Genomic DNA, 14,830 nt, shown 5'->3' on the forward strand with positions numbered 1-14,830 from the left:
CTATTTTGAAAAGCACTGCCTGACAGTTAAAGACATATGGGGGTACAAGAATGAAAATAAATGCATTGGGGTTTGGGGAGTGTTGACATGATTGCAATTTTTGTATATGCCATGCATCAGAAATGGGATTCTCTGCCTGCCGACGCTGATTTCAAAAGTGAGGAGGAAGATCATGTCAAGGAGGCGCGTGTCACTCATCTCTCCTCCAGTGTGCAGTTTGGCAGGCTTCACAATGTGTTTTGCACATTCAATTTCCTGTGTTTAAGTCTGACACGGGGGTTTTGTTTTTGTTTTCCCTTTACCAAACTGAATATGATAATGTCACTTGGGAATTGGTAGATGAAAAGATTTCCATGGTGCCGTCAGCTTTTTTTTCCCTTTTTTTTTGTTCTTTTTTTTTAGCATGAGATGCAAGCCTTGGAACCGATACAGAATGCATTAAAATTAAATATTTTTTTTCTGATTAGGAGGATCTGTGTTTTGAAAAGGGAGTGCGCAAACCAAATTGGGTTAGGACTGTTTGATATCATGTTAGGTATTATTCTGACTTTATTCTCTCTTTGTGCGTACATCCTAAAAGCGCAAATTTCTTCAGTATGCAACAATGTTAAAGATGGTTCCTAGGTTTGATGTATAAAACAAACACATCAATGTTTTTGACTGAACAGATGCATAAAAGAATAAACACAAAATGGGTTCAATTTTAGGATTTACTACAGGGATTAGATATTTCAGGTCATTTTTGAAAACATTTCCAGGAAACTGTTGCTGCATAATAAAAAAAACTTTTCCCCCACAATTCTGTTCTAGCTGTGATAACAGACATATATAAAATACCTTAAATGTTCACATCAGAGTGTGTGTGATGTTTACACATAGACACAGTGGGATAAGAGGTTAACAGCTCAGCTAGAGTTTTACATATGAAAAGCAACTAATGGGGAAAGTCAGTAGAGATATAAACTTTGCTATTCAGCAGCGTTATGTAAGGAATACATGAGCATGACTAAAAAAAAGGCAAAAAGGTGCCAGAAACCATGTATTTTCTTACTTGCAATGAAAAACAATATTTTTTTATAAAACGAATAGTGATTTAAGTTTCAACTAACAGACAATGTGTTTAATATAATTTTTAACTGACAAATTCTGATAAATGATGATATTTGGAAATAAATATTTTAATGTTAGCCCTTTAAACTGTTTTGACATTCAAGATTATCACAAAATGGTGTTAAATTTTGTTAAGTATCAAACATAGAATGGAAAATGTGAGGGTTTGGTTTCATGATGGGATTGATAACAGATTATTATGTCATTTGCATCTAAATGGACTGCAGTATTTGAATTATGGCATAATGTCTTTATATCCAAAGTGAAAACCAAGGGTTTGAATATGAAGCCCTAAGGGACTCCTTTGGATACTAGGAGAAAGGAAGCAAAGTACTCAGCTTACTGAACACAAAGTGTTCAAGTGAGTCATTTGAAAGCCAATTTACAGCACTTGCAGACAAACCAACATGATGGTCTATTTATCCAAATAGTGTCATGGACACGGTTGTACACAACATGTGTACATGATTCTTTACATAAATATTATTTCGTTAACAGCTTTGAAGAAGGGACGCTTCTGGATCACCCCTGACCCCTACCACAATGATGACAACATCCAGATTGGTCGTGAAGTGAAGATATCATGTCAGGTGCGACGATAGCAAAGAAAATTTCTTTTTCTTACTTTCTTTCTTTGGAGGAGCTGCAGAGAAACACAGCTTAAGTGAAAGACTCTAGTGACACAGCTGTTGGTGTGAGGTATATATATATAGATATTATATATAGATATAGGAGATATATATCTTACTATAGATATATATAGATAGATTATAGATATATATTGTGAAGGGTATGATAGAAATGATAGATAGAGAGATTATATAAGTAGATATAAAATTAAATGTAGATATATATATATATATAATATATATATATCATATATATATAATATATATATATATATATATATATATATATATATAAAATAAATGTATATATAATGTGCGTGTGTGTGTGCACGTTAAGATAACTCAGTTGTCCAGTAATGATGAGCTGTACTACATGTCTTAGGTGGAAGCAACACCCCCAGAGGAGCTGACATTTAGCTGGTTAAAGAACGGCCGCTCCCTTCGGAGTTCGGAGCGAATGGTCATCACTCAGACGGATCCTGACATCTCACCCGGGACCACCAACCTGGACATCATAGACCTGAAGTTTACCGACTTTGGCACATACACCTGTGTGGCTGCGCTGAAGGGTGGAGGCATTCCTGAGATCAGCATTGACGTCAACATTTCCTCCACAACTGGTGAGCCTCACACCCCTTTGTGTCAGTCGCACATTTAAAACCTTCCACTATTCCATGTGACACATCCCATCACACATACACAGACACACACAGAAAGACATACGCTATAAACCAACCTTATTCATACAGTGAGCCTTTGAATAATGATTGGAACTTTGATAGGACATATTTTTTAGGATGTGTAATTAATGTTCTTTGTGTTGGGGGGGGAGGGGGGTATTAATACTTACTGCACATTTTATAATTATAGAGCCTAAGATAAAAAACACCCCAAAAATGTTACAGTGAAAAAGATTCTGTTCACTGTTCACAATGCTGAATAAATATTGTTGAATGAGGGAATTATTGTTAGTTTAGAGTATGTACAACTAAAGGGGTCAGGGTAGTCATCTAAAAGTTACGTTGGGTCGTCCTGGATTGAAATTAGACAGTGATGCATAAGCATATTTCCTCACTGTCTGACGTTTAAATTCAACTAACCGTTATCCTGTTTTAGGTCAGTTACCGTAAAATCATTTCTTTCTGCTAAATGCCCATTTTACAGTCAACATTATTTTCAGATCTCTTTTAACTTTCTTCAAATTGAGAGGTTTACATACATTTATTTAGCAATTAGTAGAATAGCATTTTAATCTGTAGTGCTAGGGTCATTCAACAAGCAGCTTTTAACAGTTTGCTGGAATTGTGAATTGTGCACTGATCTTCCTGAGTCAGGTTTGTGGACTGCCTTAAGCCGGGCATACACTGTACAAGTTTTTGCCCTTTTCGGGACAATTCTTCAGTCGTGCGAGAATTTTTTGGATCGGGCCAAGTTTCAGCTTGATTGTACGTCCTGCGTCGTGTCGTATACAGGGAGTAACGAGGGGCGATTCGCCTCTCACGACCATCTCCCGATCAGGAATCGGACGATCGGTTGAAAATCAAACATGTTTGAAATTCAGTCGGCCCTCGTGAGGAGATCATGAGCGCGTCCTGCTGTTGAAGCGGTGTTACGGCCGTCTATGAGCCGATTTCCCCCAACCTCACGCACTGCGCACGCACAAACCACTAGATTGTTCTTACTCTCCTCAAACAAAAACATAGGAGTGGAGAGAAGTATTGCGGCGGTACCTGTGACAAACTGGAGTCAAACTACGGAGGAGCAACTCGCCAAGGCAGCACGTTTCGTTCTAGTGAGCCTCATATTTAACAGTAAACATTGACACTCCCGCATTTTTCTTCTTCTGCTGTTGACATTTGGCTTCCGGGTAGACGAGTCTGAGTAGCGCCATCTCTCTAAGGGACTGAGTACGGCGTGTGGTTTTTGAACGCACTGTGTGAGCAGTCAGGTCGCATCAGAGCGTCGGGTGTAAGAACATATATTGTGAGCGGTGAACTTTTAAACCATGCAGATTATTCGTGGCAGGCTCAAATCATCTGGAAATTGTACCCAGGGACCAACCAGACTTGTGAACATCCACAAATTCTCAACCTGATTTCTAGGTGGATTTCTTTTAATTTTTCCATGATGTCACATAAGAAAGTAGTATGCTTAATGTGTTGCCTTAACAAACTTCCACAGTTGTGTTGCTAATTATCTCAAAGTTGCGAATAAACCCCTCAGAAGGTTATAGAACCATGACACCATCGTATTGGTTTTACCAAATTGTTAAAAAGGCATAGGTAAGTTGTATGTAAACTGATAACTGAGAAAAGTAATAACAATTCTTTAATAATTCTCTCTTTCTGGCATTTAGCACATAGAGATAATTTGTGAAATCCTAACTAACCTAAAACAGGAACATTTTTGTCTGATTTAATGTCAGATGGTGACAGAAAAAGCTTGTGTCTTTTTCTAAAAATGCATTCAAATATCTTTAAAGTTGAAGGTGCAGTACCTTCAACAATTATTGGCACCCATGGTAAAGATGTGAGGAAAAAGCCTTCAAAAAAATGGTGTTTATTGAGACTTGGAGACTTGACCATGCCTCCTTTTGCATCGGTTTTCCAACAGAGAGCTTTAAAGGCGTCTACCTCCCCTAAATCCTGGTCATCATATGTGGTGACAAAATAAACCCGAATCTTTCTCGGTTTCAGTTGTTCTAACTTTAAGTTTATTGGTACCTACCATGTAGCCATCGCTTCCCCAACCAGTTGTTTGAGGTTGACATTTTATAAACCCCCAGAGATGAACCCATAACTGTTGAGGTGACTGCTGTGTAGGCAAAAACCTGACACCAAAGATCCATTGTCATTCCATCAAGTTGGCTGCATTCACTGTTCCAACATACATAAGTGGGGCATGTTAGTTACATAACACATCAGTCCGCCTCGTTCCAGGGTCTGCATCTATGTGATTTCTGTCATGGCATGTTTTATGTTACCTAATGCTAAAAATGTTTTACTGTGTTTTTTGTTTTTTTTAGAGTCCCTACTGCTCTCTTGTACGTCAGTCCCTGGCAAAGAATGTAAGGCGTAGGTGCTAAAATGACTGGAGTATGGAATATTTGAAGATAATAAGAGGGAGACACGGTGCTGTCAAATGTCTTGTTTAATTTTCGATCAAAACCTTCCCAGCTACAGATTATAGTTCAAAAACTGCTTGATTGGCACCTGAAAAAAGCCCGGCGTTTTAAAAGATCATTCAGGAAATGTAAACTGATCAATGCTTTGTTGAAAAAGAAAAGTAATGAAACACCAAGCAGAAACAAATGACACTTTTAATGACAGAAGAGAGGTCAGTTTTGAAATCCCCAGTGCCATGTCAGCTAGTGAACATCAAATATCTTCTCATGCTACATTTCGTTGTGCACAAACCCCTACAGATATCATGACTGGGAGTCTCCGGCTTTCGCCACGCTCCTCCCTGATTTTTCAGATTATCCGTTTGGGGGATTCCAAAAGTTGGTGCTGCTTCCGGCACAGTAGATATCCCGGCTTGCTTTGACTTTACTGGCATGTGTTTGGTACAGATAAGGAAGTCTGGGGTTTGTGATGCGACTTAGTAGCGATTGGGTTCATAGGGAGCTTCCTTTACGCCTTGTGGGCAAAACTCACATGCACACACATGGAAATACATTCAAGCCCCCCTTACCTTTATTCACTGCCTTCTTTCTCTCTTACACCTAAGCTGCCACTCAGCAAGTGAACATGAAAGCTGTGTGTCGACCTTGGGTGCATAATTACGGTTAGATAATCCTTTGATAATCCATGTGCTATAAAACAGTGGGATCAATTGCATCTGCCAAGATTGTTTCCTCATTATCTTTTAAGTAGTGTAGTCTCTTCTTTTGGAGTGCCTGATCGATGCCAACACATTAGCTCAGATCCTTTAATGTGCAGAAATAAATAAATAAAAGAGTACAGCTGTCTGACTGTAGGAATAACAAAGAAAGTGACTGACTATTATATGATTGGATAAAATGAAAGGTTTCCTTGAGGCTCGGGTTTGATTGCTTCCGAAGCGTTCACTGTTCCAGTTGAATGTGGGGGGAATGAGGTTGTCTGAAAGGGCTGCGCTGGAATAAATACGCACCTGTCATCAGGAATGATGTTGGGAATCTGGTTTCTTCTTGTTACAATTCCTGCTGCATTTACCTCGATGTGGGTGGGCTGTTTTCTTGAGAATGCCTGTTTCTGTCAGTCAGAGTGATGACATGAATCAGTGAAGTGTCTTTGCCTAGCAGTGCTCTGAAGATGCTGTGTGCTAAAGCGCCTTGTGCCTATGCTTTGCTATATGCCCGCAGTCTGTTATGCGGTGAATAAGCTCCGTATTTGTTCCCCTGCCTCTTCTCCTGAAGGGAGAAAGCCGAGCTGCAATTAGAAGTCTTAATAAAAGTGTTTAGAGGAGATTACACTGCAGATCTGCCAGGGTTTTGTGCTGGGAATGAAACTGAAGCTCACTGGCTCTGTCGGTATTGGCTCCAGATTTTTGATTTCAAACCAGGGTTGGGGCCTGACCATGGCCGAAGAGAATATTTAGGGACAGTTTTTTATTAATTTTTTTGCATTTTCCTTTTTTGTAAAACAGAACTAATATTTGCTGTTGGGACAAACTCATTACATAAGCATGTTCTTATCTCAGCAGTGCTTCCAGAGATTCAAAGGGTAATGCATATTTATGAGTGTGGTCTGAAATGAGGACATAGACCTCCCCTTTGGAGAGATTAAAAACCGCAAGACGCAGAAACCCCTGAAAAGAGTTAGCAAGTTAAAACCAGCGATGAGGTTCCAACATAATAAAACAAGTTATACCTGTCAGTAGCATACATTGATAATGCAGCGACTGGCTATGTGTGTCTGGGATTTCCAGTTGATGATGGCATTGTTGTGACTTAAATGTTACCCCCAATCAGATTGGAAACATTTGTCAAGATAAAAATTCTAATACAATGCAGAGTAGATTACAGATGGATATTTGGTATTTAAAGCCTGTTTCAAACAAAGACTTTGCCGATAGCCAATTTGCTGATGCCATTTATCATTATCGCTCTATCTGTAGCTCATTCGCAGTAGGATGGATGATCATGAAGTTAGTGAAGCTCACTTTGTTTCAAGTTTGCTTAAATAGCAACAAGCTCACACCTGCTATTTTGCCTCTACCCAGTGTTTCTTTGAACCTTAAAAACACTCCAGGTAAATTGTTTACATAACTATCTGCTTAGTTGAAGAGCAAGATTAATGAACATAAAATCACAATCCATTTTTCGGACAGAATTGAATTAATGAGAATCTTGTAGCAAGCCGGATCATCTCTGTCTAAATTCCTACTGACGGTTATATTCTCTGTTTGAGTGATTCAGGATTACTGATTTTACTGCTGTGAATTCTAATTTCAACAATTCCACTGACCCTGATAAAAATAAATAATGTCTGAATTCTGATTTATTAGTTAAATGGTAAATAGCGCTTTTATCAAGTCCGGCGACCCCAAAGCGCTTTACACTACAGTCGGTCATTCACTCATTCACACACATTGGTGAGTTATGATAGTAGCAACAGAAGCCCCTCTGACCACCGCCAGCAGGCGATGTGAGTATCTCATCTCATTCATTGTGCCCAAGGACACAATGAATGAGATGGTTGGAGCACGGAATCAAACCTTTAAACCAACAGTTACAGGATAAACACCTCAAATCTTGCGCCACTGTCGCCTCATTCGTATGTTCAGCTGCAATTTGCTCATTTTGAAATGAAAACATGTGAGTTGTGTTTATTTCTGTCAAAGCATAAACAGTATTTTTCAAGAATGTTAGGAACGTTAGCAGCATGCTGAGTTTCTTTACCCTTAACAAAAGGCCAAACTTTAGCAGTGGATGTTTCATGTATCTAACTGGCAGTCCCATGGGTAGAAATATATTCTATTGACCATTTCCTAACCTCAAACCATTCAGTTGCTGTTGGTGATACAGTAAACAGCCCATTTATTCTCAATGGTGTTGCTGCTTTATCCCTAGAAACTGTCACTTTTAGAACATGAGAATAAGTATAATATGCTAGCTTAACTGGTTAGCGCCATTGATTACCTAAACTGAAAGCAATAGAACTGAATATAATTAACTGAATTAAATTGAATAAAGTTAAACTGAATTGGATTCAACTGAATTTATGAATTGAATTGCAGTGAACAGAGTTCAAGATATTTAAACCGTAGGCTGCATAAAGGCTCCCACATACTTGGGTACTGTGCACATACTGTGAGCTTGACGGACTCTGTGCTGACTCTCCGCAGACGTTTACCCTTCATAGTTGAGCGTACTATTGCCTACATTTCTTGTGGCAAATTCTAACAATTCCCACACTTTCTGCCAGTGGGACGAAGCGGCAGAATTGATGGTAAAATGTGCGATTAGCTAGCTGAGCACCCGGAGCCATTTCTTTTCCAGCACGCTTCCACCACACACCTTTGAGTGAGAACAGAGAGGGACTGTGATGCCGCCTGCCCTTGCGACCGCCTGCTTGGAGCAGCTCAGTGTATCAAGCTCGGTGTCACATATTAAACAGTTCAATATAAAGACTTCTTGCCACCAAGAAGTTTATAGTGTGACACGTACCTATATGCAGGGAGTCCGCGCAGAGTCCGCCTTGAGTACGCTTCATGGAGTGAACTACACCCGAGTATGTGGGGGCCTTTACATGAATGCACTTCTAGTTTCGACATTACAGTCAGGCAGTCTTGTAGACAGCTCAGGGGTCCGATTAGGTAATGACACAGTGTACCATAATGCTCTGAATATCCATTGAGCGGAGCGGCTTTATTGCTTACAAAAGTCGTACTTACACATTTTAACAGATTCTTGTGTGCATTGTACCACATAAAATCTTTTAATAAGAAGAACTTTAATCATATATAAGGTGCACCAGATTATAATGCGCACCATACATTTTTCAGATTTAGGGATTTTAAGTGCACCTTATAGTGTAAAAAAATATGGTAGTTGAATGTAAAATCTTGATTGAATCATCTCTGAGTTTGAAAGTGGGGTCATGAACCTTTTCACAATGAACAGATCTTTGCAATAGGTCTCTAAGGTCTGGAAACTGTACTGGGACAAAGTTGCTAAAGAGCTGCTCTCCAAGATGCTGTCCTGGAAATTGGTCATGCGAAAACAAGAGTTGACAGTTTTGCCTTCCCCTCAGTGATGTACAACCGCCTGGCAGCATATGTCAACATGACACCTGTGATGTTTTCAAGGTCGACTGCAGATAGTGGAACTGACATTCCAATGTCTACAAACAAAGTGAACATACCTCTCAGTGTCTTGCGATAAATCAAAAGGTAGCAGGCAGAAGTGCAGTCATTAATGAAGCTGTAAATGTACTCTGAATAGTTCTCATTTTGTATGAAGTCCATAACATGTAATGATAGAAAAAGGTAACCTGCTAGTAGCTCCTGCTGCACCTTGCACCATCTGCGAGCCAAAAAGGGAACCCTTCCTCATAAGATACTGTCAAGCCTCCATGAGTGCGATGCATAGGCTTTGCACCGTAAAGTGAATGTGCTCACTACTTTGCAAAGAACACGGCCATCATGCTGTAGGTGGCTTTTGTGCATGCTAAACAAGGTATTTTTGTTCTTCAGCCTGGTTGGATGCATGGTGAAAAAAAGCCAAAGAAGCAGAACAACATTAAACAGAGCAATGTGGCGACAAATCAAGCTGCAACCCATGAGAGCATCAGTATTGAAAGCCTGCTGCTGTGCAATCTGAGCCACATAAATTCATGAGGGGCTCAAGTGAAAGATTGCAAGATGAGTTATAAAATCTCAGGGGACATGCACAGAGCTTAAAAAAAAAACAATAAAACATACACACAGTGGGGTTTTATTGTGGTCAGCAGTGTGTTGCTGCAGTCTAATGGCATGCTAAGGCAGTTTTAACACATCTGTGGATATTTATAACACATCGGCGGCTCGGGGCGTGGAGGGGGGCCCCCCATCTCACATGTGAACTCACACACTTTCACAAACATGCCCACAGCGGAGCCATGGGACTCCTCACTCTGTCCCCAGAGCTCCAGGGCTCTGAGGAACAGAGAGTCCTGTCACATTGTGACCAACTCGTTGGCTTCAAGCTGTCTGAGCACACAATCCTGCACAGACGCACTCCCTACACGGTCTGCAGTAGTTCAGAACGATATGTTGCCATGGTGACGGGGAGTGATGTCACAGCGCCTACTAGAAAAAGGGGCAGTGGGAATGTTTATTCTCAAAGACATTTATTCGCACAGCTTTGAATGCCTTCGCTTTAAGAAAATGCAAATCGCTTAATATTTTCTTGTATTGCAGTTTCCCACTGAAAGGCTCCAGCTATCAGCCTCGACCCTCTGAGGATTAGTCCCGCTGAGTCCCCCGATATGTGTAGCAGTACGTTGGTCAATTTACAAGGCCCTGTCTTGATTTAGGCCCTCCATAGACAAAGTACATATTTTTATTGCAGTAGCAAGAAGCATTTCATTTAGGACCTGAGACAAGATCACAGCACGTTGTCACCCATAGGCGTGAAGAGATTCACATATACACGAATGCAGAGGCAGAGACATAAAAGCCACGCATATCCACACTGCAAAAGCATCCGCACGGAGCAAACGTGCCCCGCAGGCATCACTGGCATTTGGAGGGCTTTGGCTCAATGAGAGCACAGTAAAGACCAGCAGCAGGCCCTCCGCCATACTCAGCATCTCAGTGGTCATTATCTTATGCAAAGATAGGCTGGTCACCAGGAGGACGGATAAAATGCAGAGCCGGGATGAGGGAAGGATGAGCGGGGGGGGGGGGGGGGCTTGCTTGGCTTTCTGTGATGGTGAGGTGAGGAATGGCAGCAGGGGATAGCCAGCATTTGTGGTGCCAAAATCTGTGGACAGACTACTGTAATTATTTGTCTAATCTGGGCAGAAGAGAGGCCAGGTGTAAAGATGGCAGCTCAGCAAATACACCTCTCTTCCATATGCTGATGGTTTCCTGCTGCTACCTTCCTGCTGTTGTTTTACTGTTTGGACCCAAGGAAATATGGAGGACATTCGAAATGGAGAAAAAGCACGCAGCCCTTAACACCTGGCTGCTACCGCCCAGACGGTGTGTGAATAAAAATCAGGAAATGTATTAATATGAAATGAGTGTCTACTGTTATTACTGCCACAAGGATCATTTTTGCTCCTGTTTTTGCTCCTGCTGGTTGGTTTATAAATGGATCAAGTTAATCAGTTTGACCGATTATGGTAGAGGTAGATTTAGGACTAACCAGCAAAGTCTACAAATAAATAAGTTTAGCGTTTTTCTACTAATTTTTCTAAATGAAGGCTGATATGCTCTGTAGGTTTTGAATATTTTAATGTGCACATGTCAGTCTTAGATCATACATTCATGCATATCCTACTACATATCCTATGAATATATATCCTCCATTTTGTCATACTTCAGTCAATATTCAATTAAGTATAGAGATCAATTCCTCCTCTGAAATAGCCATAATAAAAATATAATTTAAATAGATTTTCATTCCTCCTCAACTTTACATTACTTATGTTACACATATTTTTTTTGGTGCACAGATCAGAATGTTTTTTTTTTTGTAAATCATTTATTAGCTGACTGGCCAATCTAATTTTCTCATTAGTAAGAAACATTCAAACTGATTTTTTGTGCCTGATCAGTTTCTTTTGCTGACATAGCTGTAAATGTTAATGTTTTTTAAAGTAATAAAAAATGAGAATAAAATTGATGTTTTAAGATGCGCTTAGCATCTTATATCAGCAATTTCCCCATTTAGCATCTGTAAACAGCAGTTTCTGTGTGTATTCCCTGGAATAAATAAATGCAGTTTTCTAAAATACTGACAGTAAGACTGGGCTTATCTCAATTATGGTGCCAGAGGAGCTTTCCTTGAAGAAAGTAAAGTCACAGGAAGAAAACTCAAGTAGCAGAAAGTTTAATTGAAATATATTTTGTTAAGTGACTTTTAAATAATAATCATGTTTAATTTGTTGCAAAAATGCCAAAAACACTATTATTTTCTAAAAATTTGATCTTTCTTCCAATCCTTTGAACTCTAGTGTAGCCGGTTACGCTTTGATTTTACTACCTTAAAAGGGACATATCAATACACTTTTTTAGCCCAAAATATATTTTGTTGTGTACCTGGAGTGCAGCAAATTTGAATGTAGCTTGGAGGTGCATAGATATTCTCAAGCCGTTCAGTTTGTCTGTTAAGTTTTTTGGACAATTGCATCACAGTATTTGCTGCGGAGCTGCTAAACTATGTCATGGACTTCCAGCTTACCATTCTTGTGAACCCGCCATTTTTAAATCTCTGAGTGATTTTGTAGTCTGAGCTGAAGGATGCTGACGCAAAAAGGGGATAAGTCAAAAGTTTTGTTGTTCATTACACCACCACCCCCAGCATACTATGAAAATAAATGGAATGCTCTGCGGTTGGGAAGTGCCTCCTTTAGATTTAAAGAGACAGCGCCAAAACGAGTTGCAGACCAAAGTTTTGCAGTTCCACTTTATGTAGACCTCAACTGAATGATTTCAATGTTAAAAGGAACAATAGAAAAGGCTGATATGTCCCCTTTAAGTGGATAAAAAAGCAACCAATGTCAGTTTGTCCCATTTTGTTGCAGCATTATCATGTGAAAATCGTCGCCATAAAACAGATAACAGAAATTTTGGCACAGATTCAGTTATCAGGTTTAAGCATTTCTTACCACAATTCACAGCCTCTTGGAAAAGCTTCCACATTCTAATTATGCCGTTGATGTACATGTGATTTCCTCATTTGATGAGTGGGTGTTTAAACATAATCATAATTCTGTGATAAAGATCTACTCTCTGAAAAAAATACAATTAGAGCTCTGAAATGGCTGGAGGATTTTTGCTTCTCAATGAAACCGAAAATGGTCACACAATATGTTTATAAGTATATCTTAAGGTTGTTTTTTTGTTGTTTTTTTTGCGATGGCGATTGCAAGTGATTTCATCACAGTTAAAAAAAAAAGAAAAGAAAAAAATCCAACTTGGCTTGATTCTTTTCCAGCTGCAGCATTGTTTGGACAGAATGACAGTGATTCAAAAATCATCAGGGAAGCACAACAGGGTTTCATCATTGCTGAGGAGATTATCGGCCCGTGAAAAGCTGGCTGTAAACTGTTTTGGGGAGCAGCGCTACAGTCTTGGAGTCTGCTGATGGCTTGGACTCACACAAAAAACACATAAACACACAAATGCATGTTACACAGCACTCTAGGAGCCGGTACCGTTTGCCAGGTTTACTAATTAAACAAATTTACTTGGCCAGCAAGCTTGATGAGAAACCAGACTGCCTGATTCAACCTGCTGGAGTTGCATTTTTTTTTTTTTTTTAAACTCAGACGCATAAACACACTTACAAAAACCAACAAATGTCCATTACTTAGAACTTTAACTACTTTCTCCTTTCAGTTCTACTTTTCCTAGTTTATTTCTTGTTCTTGTTAGAATTATGAGCACTTGCCGGTAAAACTCTAAAATCAATTTTTAAAGATTCTTCTTTTTGTGCGTGTTTGCTGTATGAGGTGAAAAGTGGAAGAATAAGTAAAAAGTTCAGACAAGAGACCGTAATGATGCTGGGCTGAATGTTGAAACGATGAAAATTGCCCAAAACACCTTGAAGTATAAGTTGTCGATGTAAGTCTGATGTCAAGATGAATATTATGGTGAAAATAGGCCAACAAGAGTGAGAATACAGTTTTCCAGTTGATTGTAATGACAGTGCTGCTCCTGCTCCTGATGGTATATTACAAGTATATGGGTAACTATTGGGCAGAAACATCTTTTTTACCTTAAATTCTTTGGGGATTTGAGCTTTGATTTTTTTTTTCCAGGGACAATCAGAAAGTTGCAAATGGCAGAAAGAACAGATTCATAAATAATGCATTTCAAACATTAGAATCCCCATAAGGCTTCAAGCTTAGTGAAATCAATGTACAGCAGCTGTGTAAGATATTTTTCTTTGGATTGAAGTTCCATTAATAGACAGTGACTTCTGTAAACATAGCACCTAACACCTATTTTTTATAAAGTAGCGTAATCTCACACTGAAAAGTTTGCTTCGTTTTCCTACAGATTTTTATTAACTCCCCGACCATCTGTTTGTACGATTGTAGCAAGCTAAGGTCTTCATCCAGCCATTGTTTTAACAGTTTTTACACACTGAGATTCTTGATAAATGTGGAGGGGATTTTAGGTCAAGACCAGGAGTGCAAATTACATTTTTCTCCTCCAAGCTGCTATGGTTGAACCAACTCAACTTTGTTCATAGATAAGACATTACAGCTAACGGGCAGCAAATTACTTGTTTGCAAAGCCATTCTTACTTACTAAAGTTTTTTTTTTTTCATTTTCTGATGGCAAGTGGACTTTGGAAAATGTAGCTGTTTTACATCTGGAATCTGTTGCCACATCCATTATTTGACCTACTGCTGGGATCTGTGGCAGTTCAGGCATATAGTTGAGTGAGTCCTGGTGAGACATGCAGCAAAATATTTTTCACAAGAGTTTATTAGCTTTTTTTTGTTGTAAGTTTGTGTGTTCACTTTGCATCTCGTTATTAAATTCCCTTGAACATCAGCAAGGGACATGAGCTGCCGTGTACAGCACAATGGTTACATTGATTCCTTGTTTGTGAACACTGTCTTTTGGACTTTGCTGGGCTAATTCCCTGCTGGACTAATTTGTCTAATCCTCATGGTTCGTATATAATGCCGGTGTAAGCAGGAATGTTCACTTGGGACTTTGTTTGTTGTTTGGAGCAATTTTATTTCCCACTTCCGCACCTGAACTTGTTTCGTTGGGGCTGGGGTTGTTGCTTGTCAGCTCTTCATTGCATTGCTCATTGTTGGCCATTGCCTGATAACATTCAACTCACTGCTGCTGTTTATGGTGGTGTTACATCTCCTTCATGCTATGACCATCTGCTACTTCCTGTCTGCCATGGCATTTGCTAATATCTCATGGTT

The 14,830-nt window shown here is 39.5% G+C and overlaps 1 protein-coding gene across 3 annotated transcripts in view; it reads left to right on the forward strand.

Moving 5' to 3' along the window:
- The window catches only part of mdga2a (MAM domain containing glycosylphosphatidylinositol anchor 2a), a 249,857-nt gene that overhangs the window by 163,761 nt on the left and 71,266 nt on the right, over positions 1-14,830 (forward strand). For all 3 annotated transcript variants that reach the window (XM_036134196.1, XM_036134197.1, XM_036134198.1), the window contains exons 7-8: positions 1,609-1,700; positions 2,122-2,359. In XM_036134196.1, the coding sequence (XP_035990089.1) occupies positions 1,609-1,700; positions 2,122-2,359 (330 nt within the window). The remainder of the gene's footprint in view (positions 1-1,608; positions 1,701-2,121; positions 2,360-14,830) is intronic.

This window comes from Fundulus heteroclitus, unplaced genomic scaffold (assembly GCF_011125445.2).
Source record: "Fundulus heteroclitus isolate FHET01 unplaced genomic scaffold, MU-UCD_Fhet_4.1 scaffold_76, whole genome shotgun sequence".
Classification (NCBI taxonomy): Eukaryota; Metazoa; Chordata; class Actinopteri; order Cyprinodontiformes; family Fundulidae; genus Fundulus; species Fundulus heteroclitus.